At 36.5% G+C, this 12,293-nt stretch overlaps 1 protein-coding gene across 1 annotated transcript in view; it reads right to left on the reverse strand.

Annotated features, from left to right (window-relative positions):
- Positions 1-7,574: 7,574 nt before the first annotated feature.
- The window catches only part of me31B (ATP-dependent RNA helicase me31b), a gene marked incomplete at its 5' end in the record, with an annotated part of 85,937 nt that continues 81,218 nt past the window's right edge, over positions 7,575-12,293 (reverse strand). The window contains 2 exon segments of the mRNA XM_075295622.1: positions 7,575-7,999; positions 8,224-8,871. Coding sequence (XP_075151737.1) covers positions 7,800-7,999; positions 8,224-8,871 — 848 coding nt within the window. The 3' untranslated portion in view covers positions 7,575-7,799.

Below are 12,293 nucleotides of genomic sequence, written 5' to 3' on the forward strand. Positions count from 1 at the left end.
CGTGGGGGTTTCATATGGTAAACATTGGCGCCTACGTGGCAGTCTCAGAACGACGAAGTATCCCCAGCCCATATTTGGGATGGGACCACGCCTGAGGTGTCGACGAGGCTAGCCGGTGTCCAAAAATAATATCCCCTAGTCGCACAAGGGCATCCGTAACAAACTTCTACTAAATACTGTCATCCACAATCGAATTACTTGGATTGTGGTAATATTCCGATGGCAAGGTATCTTAAAACTTCTTAACATCGTCTTCTAAATTGTAAGTTAGTCCGTGATATAAATAGCCAAAAAAAAGATTACATACGTATATAATTCAGTTCTTCACCGGTATATATAGGGAACCATCAGAATATACGCTGAGCAAACGAGATCAAGCATTAACATCATCAAATCAATTACGTGTTTTGTGCAAATTTTTAGTATGCAAAAGTGATGTGACAAATTTTCATGTGACAAACCGGCACTGTGAAATTGTGAAAAAAATATTAAAATAACTTAATCGTTTACTAACCATTAGCGTAGCTAGACAATTTTCCTAGGGGGGCTATAGCCCCCCTACCTAAAACTTTATAGACTGAACTTATAGGTTCAACTAATGTTTTATTTCATAAAATTGAATAAAAAAATAGACATCAAAATAACTCGACAATCAATTTATAATAAAGCAACTAAAAGTACCCTACGGGGAAATTGGTGCAAATTGCCACTGACGGACCTATCACAGAACTGGTACCTGTGCTCCAGTTAGTTGCAATTTTCACATTTAGTGAAATAAAATTATCAGAATAACCTTTTGTTCGACGTATTTCAAAAGTTTTTTTTTCATTTCGGGTTCGATTAGGAGCCCAAATTGAAAGAGATTTCTAAGAGTTTGTCCGAGACTGGTTCCTGAGGACCTGTTTATGGGTTGCTCCTGCTAAATTGTCCCAGGACGTGTCCTTTGGGATGAGTCCAAGACGCGTCCTAAAATGTAAGTTTACTCCGTCAATGACAAACCCATGTTAAAGTGGACGGTCCCTTCCATACGTTTTGATCAGAACTGGGACTGGTCCATACACACCAGGGACTAGTCCTGTACCCGTTCTTAGGTTATCCATTTCCCGTAGGGTAGTTCCACACTTTTCCCAGCAAAAAATTGGGAGTTGTTCTAAAGGCACAACTTTAAAAGCACTTCCAAAAATGTCTTCACAAAGAAGTTAACTATTTTAACTACACAGGAAGTTTTTTTACTTCATTTTTTATATTTTAATGCGTAATTTTTTGTTTTCTTTTTTCAAATTATCTAAATTTTGCCACAAAAATGCTAAATCCATTATAGAAAAATCGATAATATTTGAAAATATTCGACGGAAAACGTTGCAAACAATCGTTAGAATGCATTAAAAATCATAAAAAAGTATAAAAATTTTTTATTTGGGAAAATATCACAAAATTTTTAATTCACATTCAAAACACTGAATTCGGATCTCACTTTAAGAAGTGATGCAAATTCATTGCAACGGTTGTTGAAACGGCGGACATTCGTTCATATTACATTCATCGCTTCTCCGCCAATTTTGTACCACTTCCAGACCCAAAAAGGACATTTTCACTTCTTTTTTGGCGACGCTTTTTTGCAGCATTATTAAGATATTAATTTATGAAAGAATAGTTTTAATATCAATTACTATTTTTTATTCAACTAAATCATAAGTTCAACCACAGCTTTATTTCATAAATATCAGACTTCTACCACAACCCAAGTAATTCGATTGTGCATGAAAGTCTTTAGTGCAACTTTGTGCGTTGTACGAGTATATACTTGTTTAATTTTTATAAAAATGTAAAATCGTAAATAGGTTTTCAAATTCTGGGGGAGCTAAAATTTTTCTGGGGGGAATCTAAGCCCACTCCCCAGAGGCCTTCCTACGCTTATGTTACTAGCATTTCAATTGGAAATCATCAAATCAAATACATGTATTGTGCCCGATTGAGACAACGCGTGAGCACACGAAGATCATTGGCATCATACAATCGCTTGACATTCCAATATGATCCCATTGCGAACTGCAGTGATGATGAAAATTTAGATATTGGACCAATGACGACTATATGCGTTAAAGTTCAAAAGAGAAACGGCTGGGTTGTGCTGGGCAAGTGGAAAAGTCAAACTGGATCCATTACTTACACCACAACAGCCACTGAAATCATTGTTCGATGGAAGTGATCCCGATTCCTGCAATTTTCTTCAAAGCATCCTTGAATACAATAACTGCTTTCGCATGACTTCCTTTGGAGCTAATATCATTCGAGAAGGCGGCTTCATGTCGACTTGCAAGGAAAAAGATACAACACACATAACCAATCATTCACACCAACACAATGAATTGCAACACATAACAACTACGTATACACCACTCGATCAGAAGTTACTCCGTATTTCTTCAATAAATGATTGTTTGCAAATACAGAAACAAGGACAAATATATCATTTGCATGGTTCAATGGTGCCAACTTTAGAGAAACCGCATCAATTTCTGCAATTTATTTCATTTCGTCGATGGTGGATCAGCTTCAGCGAAGAAGCAATATCATGCATCGTGTAAACGAGACACATCGTTTGTATAATGCGCTTTACAGACTATCAGTTATTCCGGACGACAGTGCTCGTGTCGAACATATCCCATATATTGTGCACATATAAGTTAAGTCCGAAGCATAATCGATACTGCTGCATGTTTATGGGATCGATAACACATCTACCGATTATTTAGTCATCGCCGACAAGTCGTATCGATCCGACACACTGTAAGATTCTTTACAAACACCGACATTCCTTCCGGAATAACTGATAGTCTGTAAAGCGCATAATGCGCTTTACAGACTATCAGTTATTCCGGACAACAGTGCTCGTGTCGAACATATCCCATATATTGTGCACATTATCAGTTAAGTCCGAAGGCATAATCGATACTGCTGCATGTTTATGGGATCGATAACACATTTACCGATTATTTAGTGATCGCCGACAAGTCGTATCAATCCGACACACTGTAAGATTCTTTACAAAAACCGACATTCCGTCCGGAATAACTGATAGTCTGTAAAGCGCATAATGCGTTACAATATCCAGTCATTTATTGGCAAGGGCAAGACGGATACGACATCATGTTGAAGATTGTCGATTCAATTACAGGTACACACTATTTATTGCTATTATTTGTTTCTAAGCACAATGAATTACTATGCGTATCGTATACATGAGGAGAATGTCATTCTTAAGTGCGGTCGCCTATTCCAGCTATTCGCTGTCCATATGTATGTCAAAGTCGAGACCGAACGTTTAGGGTTCATCCGATTCAATCAGGCAAAGCTACGATCTAAGGACTATATTCACTTGCGTGATGCTATTCATTCAGATGGTGATGTTCAGAATAATGGACGTCTGACGATTCTCCCATCATCTTATACCGGAAGCCCACGTCACATGCACGAATACGCTCAAGACGCTGTGACGTACGTGCGAAATTATGGAACTCCGGATTTATTTATTACGTTCACATGCAATCCGAAGTGGACGGAAATAGAACGTGAGTTGGAACCGGGCCAAAAACCGCAAGATCGCCAGAGTATTTCAGCAAAAACTCAAGGTTATGATGCATGTTACTACGTATCGAGTTTTTGGTGCCACACGTTGTTATATCTACTCGGTGGAATGGCAGATGCGTGGACTACCACATGCTCATATACTAATTTGGTTGCTGAACAAATTACATTCAAAGGAAGTGGATGACATCATATCCGCTGTAATTTCTGTTCCACTCACTGATCCCCACCTACACGACATTGTGACAACACAGATGGTGCATGGACCATGCGGTGCATTAAATCCATTATCGCCTTGCTTGGCTGAAGGAAAGTGCACAAAACGATATCCGCGACCGTTAGTTGCAAACAGTCACAGTTTATCGTCGGCATTCAAAAGAAGATAATGGTCGAACTATCAAAGTTAAAGTCAAAAATCAAGATCGGAAATGAATTTATTGTACCATATTGCCCGCTTCTAACACGAATTTTCGAAACATTCATGATAGAAGCGCGGCTTTGCAACGGAACTCGACTTTCGTAAAAAGACTTATACCGAATTCGATTGAGGCAACCATTATTAACGGAAAGTACGTAGGTGAAAATGTATGTATTCCTCGAATGCCAATGATTCCGACTGATCTTCCGTTTGACTACAAAAGATTGCAATTTCCAATTCGCCTTTCTTTCGCAATCACCATTAACAAGTCGTGAGGCCAATCGCTTAGTGTTTGCGGGATAAATTTCGAAAATCATTGTTTTTCACATGGTCAGTTATACGTTGCGTGTTCAAGACTTGGGAAACCTCCGCTTTGTTTGTGTTAACGACAGACCAAAAAAACAAAAAATGTGGTTTACCAAAGAATGAAACGAATGAATTGCAGACACGTATAACACTTCGATTCAGTAATGACTTTGGATTCACTCTCATTTTGACAAGTTCAACTAAATAACACTATATTTTTGTAATCGAAATAAATTCATTACTGCTGTGAAATGAAATAAAATTTTTCTTTTTCAAATATAAAATAAAATTAAAAATTTGTCTTCATCTTTTAATCACCAAACGAAATGTTACATGAGACGAAGCTAGCAAAACGGCGAACGGAGTAATAGTATATTATTTGATATTTTTGTATCTTTCGAGATCTTTGAACCGCATAGGATAGCTGCCCATAATAAAAGCTCATAATTTGTATATAAAAAGATATCAATTATATTATTTAATAATACAAAAAGTATATGCATTACATGCACTCCAATTTGATATAAATTGAATTGCATAAAAGCCAAAGAGGTATTGGACGAAACAACACGGAGGGACAAGAAGTCAAAACCCCGTAGAGTTAAAAGGGAGTTCCCCAGGGCGGGGTGATATCTCCGGCACTGTTTAACTTCTACCTGTCCTCGATTCCACCCCCTCCTGACGGCGTCGAGATTGTGTCTTATGCGGACGATTGCGCAATCATGGCATCCGGGCCCATTATTGATGACTTTTGCGATCGATTGAATGTCTACCTCGCTGATCTTACCAGTTATTTCACTGAAAGAAATTTGAGGATATCTCCCACCAAATCCTCAGCCACACTATCCACTACATGGACGGCGGAAGTACGCAGGCAGTTGTCGATGGCGAAATAATTGCGACAAGAAATTACCCCAAGATTCTCGGGGTCACATTCGACAGCCTTTTTAAGTCATCCGCCAATGCCACTGCAATTTGTGATAATAGAAATAAGGTCCTCAAGCCGCTTGCCAGCAGCACTTGGGGTGCGGACAAAGAAACCTTGTTAACTACATATAACGCAATTGGCCGGTCAGTGGTAAACTATGCAGCGCCAGTGTGGACACCTCAAACGAGCAATACGCAGTGGAATAACATGCAGACCTGTCAGAACGCTGCCCTTAGAACCGCAACAGGATGTCTCCGCAGCACACCCCTGGATCACCTTTATGCGGAGACCAAGATCATCCCAGTGCGTCGACACAACTACATGTTGTCTAAGCAGTACCTCTTGAGTTGCCATCGAAGTTGTCATCCGAATCACTATCTTGTGGATAGACAACCTCCACCCAGGAATGTAAGGGTTGATCTTCACCTTCTAGAGCCCGAAATCCAGCGTTACAAAAGAGAGCCTCTAGATAATGCAGCATACCAGACGGGTCTGAACAGGATTCATGAGGATACTGTAGCTGAAGCGGTGAGAAGCTACAAGGTTAATCCTGTTCTCGGAGTCCGACCGCCGCCCATAGCACCGGAGGATAGAGGACTCCCACGGCAGACAAGGGTAGTTTTGGCCCAACTATGTTATCTCAAGTGTCAAATTGGATCTATCTGGCTCTCTATTACTTTTTGGAGGAAACGAACGACTCCTAGTAGAAGTTTGTGATAATTATCAAAAATGATCGGGAACTCGAAAGGCGCTCATATTAGTTGTGTTCCTTTACTTGTAAAAGTAGTAGCAGGTAAAGAAACACAACTGTTTTAGTTTGACATTGTTCTGAGCTATAGTTTTATTGTTGTTATTTTTTAGCTACTGAGACTTATCTTGTACCATCCCAGTAAAATTGGAAGTTCTTCCAAAGGCACAACTTTAAAAGCAGTTCCAAAATATGTACTCCCAAAGATGTTCTTTATTTTAACCACACAGGAAGTTCTTTTAATACAATTTTTTTATTACTCGCTGTTTTCTATTTTTTGTGTGTAATTTTAACTTTTTTTGTTTCAAAAAGGTTAAAAAGAGAGTAAGAATTAATAAAATGGTACAAATTACCATTGCGAATTTTTCCAAATATTTTGAGTTAAATGTTTTACGCAAGCGTTAGAATACATTAAAAATCATAAGGGAACTATAAAAACTATTTATTTCGAAAAATATGACAAAATTTTTAAATCCAATTAAGTGTTTTGGATCGAATCGGATCACACCTTAAGAACTGATGAAAATTCATTGCAACGGCTGTTGAAATGGTGAACATCCGTCCTATGACAAGCCCATTTTAAATTCATTGCTTCTGCGCAAATTTTGCACTACTTCCGGTTCAAAAAAGAACATTTTCACTAATTTTCTGGCGACTCATTTTTTGTTGGAATGGGAATATAGTGATATTGTAAACAATCATAACTCAACAAACTGGGACCTTCTTCTCTGAAATTTTGCCGAGTATTTCTGTAATGATTTCACACGTATGTTTACTTACCATTGAGTTCAACATAAAATCGTTCCTTGTGGTAACGTAATACATAGAGTGATCAAAACGGTCGACCGGTTTTTCGTTTTGCACCGATTGTCGGGTTTGTATAAAATCCCATTTTCGGTGGACCGGTAGAACCGGTGTTTTTAATATTTAAAAAACCGGTTATCGGTTATTTATTTTCAATGTAAACTTAAACAAGAAAACTTCCCGAAAGTATTTCCTGCAAACTTCCAACTCTTTTCTGAATACATCCAACATAGTATTCGCCCAAGCTGTCAAATAAAATATGTTGGTTTTCTAAAGAAGTCTCAGAGATAATTTAATGAAATATAAGCAATTCGTTCAATTAGGAACGTATATTTTGTCAACAAAATCTATGGTATTACTTACGTTATTATTATTCGACTTAATTTGGTGTATTTTTCTGGAGAAAATGAACTCTACTTGTTAATATTTTGAAAAACAACAAAATGATTCTTCGAAAGCCATTTTAGTTTTCGAGGCTCTTCAACATCATGTTTAATATAACATTAAAGAAATATTTACAAAGCACAAATGAGACCAAAAACTAAAAAATCCAACATTTAATATTTATCCACGGTATTGTTACAGCAATTACAGCCAAGGAATATAATTTAACATTAAAATATTTTTCTTTCAGTTTTATCAAATTAAGCCTTTTTGCTACATAGTACCGGCCTTTAAGGCACAGACGCATTTCTTTTAATTTTTCCCATCATGAATAAACATAATATTGTACAAACCATGCAATGATAGGCACCAAACTTTTAAGAAACAAAGCTAATATATTTGAATTTAAAACAAGCCTGTTTATTTTAATGTACACAATTTGTAGATATTACTTTCATATTTAGATTTGTCAGTTTAACAAAAGTAAATACAGATCTAGAAACTGTACAGAACTTGTTTTATTAAAAAAATATAATAAGGGGAATCTTACAAAAATGAAAATCCAAAAATTCAATTATATTTCTTTTTAGAATTTTTATATAACTTCTTTTCAGAATAGCATATTATTTGCTAACATTTCCTTCTTCAATACAGGAATTGTTTAAATCATTGTTACTAGTTTCTCCGGAACTTAGAGCAACGTTAGCGACATACAAAGCAGGATCAATCACTTTAGGAATTGGTTTAATTTCAGTTCCAAGCTCTTTTTCAATTCGGTGTAGATCAAACCTATCTTCGTAAGTTATTAAGTTAATAGCAATACCTGTAAAATAAAATTAAATTAAATTAAACTCTTGTGCTAATTAGTATCAGGCCTGTTTTCTTTTAGTTAAGATGATCAAATGGTATGAATAAATACATGCTAGATTTGAACTGGATAGGACTCCAATTATAGAATGCCTGATTAACCCATACTAATGTTGTATCTAGAACTAAAAGCAAACAAGCATATACTATTCATATGACATGCTTAATGAAGTTACAGACCTAAGTGTCCAAATCGCCCAGATCGACCGATTCTATGTAAATATGTTTCCGCCATTCTTGGAAAATCGAAGTTTATAACAACGTTGACGGCTTGGACATCTATACCACGCGTAAACAAATCAGAACATACAAGATTGCGGCATAAACCCTGTCTAAAATCGTGAAATACACGATTTCTATGGGCTTGTGCCATTTTCGCGTGAATGTAATAACAGCAATATCCAAGTTCTGTGATTTTCTTTGCCAAAAGTTCTACGCGCTGTGTCGAATTACAAAATATAATGGATTGGTTTATTTGAAGTTTGGAGAACAATGTATTCAGACAATGCACTTTTTGGCGTTCTTGGACGAATGCGTAATATTGTGTAACACCTTTCAATGTTAATTCTTCCATCAAATTAATTTCATAAGGCTCCCGCAAATGTTTTTCCATGAAATTTTTAACAGTTAACGGAAATGTGGCCGAAAACAGTAGAATTTGGGGATCTTTGGGTAATTTTAAAATAACATGATCCAGCATGCCTTGAAAGTCAAGCGATAACAATTTATCAGCTTCATCCAAAACCAAAATTTTACAATGTGACATATCAGCGACTCTCTTATCCATTAAATCTAGAATTCGTCCAGGGGTTGCAATTATAAGTTGAACTGAAAGAAAAATAAATTTTAAACAATATGTAAGAATATGTGGTACACAAAACAGAAACATAATAAATGGTATTTTTGAAATAACACTAGGTTCATTTTATCTAATTAGTACTGGATAAACAAGGATAGTATATGTTATATTGCTAACTTATGACATAATATATTTAACTGGTGATTGCGAACGCAGGAGCCGTTACTGCCAATTTATCAAAAATCTGTTGAACTATTTTGAATAGCAGTGGACAAATGTATTGCATAGGTCATACATTCTTTGCAGTTCTAAAAGTAGTAACCCAACAAAAACGGTAACTGAATGCTATATATAATTATCGACTGGATCGGATGAAATTTGCTCCTCCCAGAGACAAGCCAAATCTAGGGGATCGGTTTATGGTATATGGGGATTATGTATAATTATGGACCAAATTTCAAACGGATCTGATAAAATTTGCTCCTCCTAGGGTCTCTACAAGCCAAATATGGGGATCGATTTATATGGGGGCTATGAGAAAACGTGGTCCAATATGGCCCATTTGCAATACCATCCGACCTACATCAATAACAACTGCTTGTGTCAAGTTTCAGGTCTATAGCTTGTTTCGTTCGGAAGTTAGCGTGATTTCAACATACGGACATCGCTAGATCGACTCAAAATTTCATAACGACCCAGAATATATTATATATACTTTACGGAGGCTGAGACCAATATTTCGATGTGTTACAAAGGGAATGACAAAGTTGATGTACCCCCCACCTCCTCCCCCATCTTTTGGTAGAGGGGACTAAAAGTTTAAATTCCCGTGTAAAAAAAAATAATCTATTCAATTCAGATCGAAGTTGTCTTTTTTGCGGGCTTCGAACTTGTAGACAAGTTCGATCTGAATTGAATAGATTAATTTTGGTATTTAATTGATTATTTACAAATATTTTTATAGAAGGTTTTTGTTTGTTACAGCCACTTTGAATAAATATAGTAAAAAAAGAGGCATACTTCTAACCAGCACTGTTCTCATTTGCATATCACATATGAATTACAAAATTGCGTTTGCGTTTATTTCGCATTCTCTCGCATTTAAAAGTTGTTAATGTAAAATACTGGTTTTGCTGTAACTGTCCCTTTATTATTTGTTTTTGCCTTAGTCAGCATAACTATATTGAAATATCATTGTTTGAATCAAGTATATATATCTTTTTGTACATACATACACTTAGCTGTAAGAAGAAATTGAATTCGAATAAACTTCAGTTATACATCATCGTTCAAGCCTAGCAACACTTGTCTTCTTAATAAAAAGAGTGTGACTTTGTCTTTTTACATAGAAGAACTTGGTTTTTTTTGGGTACAATTTTTTGGTGGAAATAGCTCCGCTAGGAAAAAAGCTTCCAGCGATAACATTGGCGCCCGAGCAGGGACATGATTAGTTCCAACGTGAAAAATAAAAGTTAAAAAGAAAAAAAATTCCACTAACTTTTTCTGGGAATTTCGAATATTGGAGGACTCCAATCTTAACTTCGACAAGGTCGCTTCTAGGGGAGTCGAATTTTGCTGAATGATTGGAAAGACTGGCTTTGAGAACCGAATCATCGAATTATTCCATGCAATCACCTCTTGTGTAACTGTACACGTGTGTCCAGGTAAATCTGAGTAATTACATTATTCTTGAAAAGTGCGTTTGAAATCAGCTAGAAATTGTGGTGTTAAGAAAACAATAAAAAATCAATACGATAGAAATATTTCAAAAGGTTATTATTTTGTATTTTTTGATTGATTAATGTTAAAAACGTCAAAGGGACAAAAAAGTAGCCAACGATATTCGGACTTATTTAAATCTCGCGAAAATTTAATTAACTCATTAATTCGCAATAAAAATTACATTTTTGAGAATCACGCTAGTTTAACTATTCCTGAGTTAGAAGCCCGCATGAGCTTGATTGAGTCACTGTTCTCTCAAATTTGTAATGTGCAAACGTCTTTGGAGCAAAGTTCGGTAGAAGAAGAGGAAGATGATAAGCGGCAACGGTTTGAGGAGGTATATTGTCAAGTAAAGTCTAAGATTTTATATGCTATATCTCAGATAAGAAGAAGGTCGGCCAATGGAAATGACCAAAATACATTTGATCAAACTATAAACTCTTCTGTAGCCCTAGGAAGCCGTTCGTCCAATCTACCGAAATTGAAGTTGCCTATATTCTCTGGCAAATATACTGAGTGGACTAATTGGCATAACACTTTCCGATCGATGGTAGATTCCGACGGCGATCTTGATGATCTTTCTAAATTCGTCCATTTGCGATCATGTTTAGGGACCATACCTTTAGGCACCATTGAATATTTAGAGTTAACAGGGGAGAATTATCCAAAAGCTCTCGGTTTGTTGAGAAAGCGTTTTGAAAATAAATCGGTCATTTTCCAGTCTCACGTGAAGGAAATTTTTGATTTAGAGCGTATTTCGCAACCGTCATCAATATCTTTGCGACGTCTTATTGATGCGGTAAATTCCCATTTACATTCATTAGAGAGTCTGGGGTCCATCGAAGAGCTTAAGGATGTTTTGATATTTTACTTGGTCAGACTAAAATTGGACGAGGACACTTTGTCAAAATGGCATGAGGATTCAAATGTGATGGAATTGCCTTCATGGAAAAATTTGGAGACCTTTTTAATCGGTCGTTGTCATTCGTTAGAGAATTGCGAATATAACTCAAATGATAACTCTGTTCGCGGAAACAAGAATAGCCATATTAAGAATGTGAAACGAAATCCGCATGGGAAGGTTTTATCTGTGGCCATTGCCCATACCAGGCAACAGTGTCCAACTTGTGAAGAGTCACACCAGCTGAGCCATTGTCAGAAGTTTTTGACATTAAGTCCGAAGCAAAGATACTTCGAAGCGAAAAAGAATTCTATCTGCATTCTCTGTTTAGAAAAGAAGCACCCTGTAAGAGATTGTAAAGCACCTATGTGTGAGAGTTGTAATAGACCTCACCATAACTTATTACACAGGGATAATCTGAAGAGTGACAAATCTAAAACTGGAGACATTGAAATGGGCAAACGGATGGAGGGTTCAGTCTTGTACAGTTCAATGCTAGCTGTATCGACCATGAATTTCTTAGCTACTGCTAGAATTCTCGTTCGAGATGTAAATGGTGGTTTTCACGAGACTCGTTGTGTACTGGATTCAGGTAGTCAGTTGAATATTATTACTCGTGATATTGCCATTCAGTTAGGATTACCTTTCATTCCGACTTCAATGGTAGTGGGCGGCATAGGTCAAAATGAGACAAATATCATAAAAAAAGTGTCCACTATTATTAGGTCTCGCGTGACGAATTTCAGCTGTAATTTGGAATTACATGTAATGCAAGATATTACGTCATACTCTCCAAATTGTTCAGTTGAAACCGATCATTGGAATTTA

This window comes from Haematobia irritans, chromosome 2 (assembly GCF_050003625.1).
Source record: "Haematobia irritans isolate KBUSLIRL chromosome 2, ASM5000362v1, whole genome shotgun sequence".
Taxonomy (NCBI): domain Eukaryota; kingdom Metazoa; phylum Arthropoda; class Insecta; order Diptera; family Muscidae; genus Haematobia; species Haematobia irritans.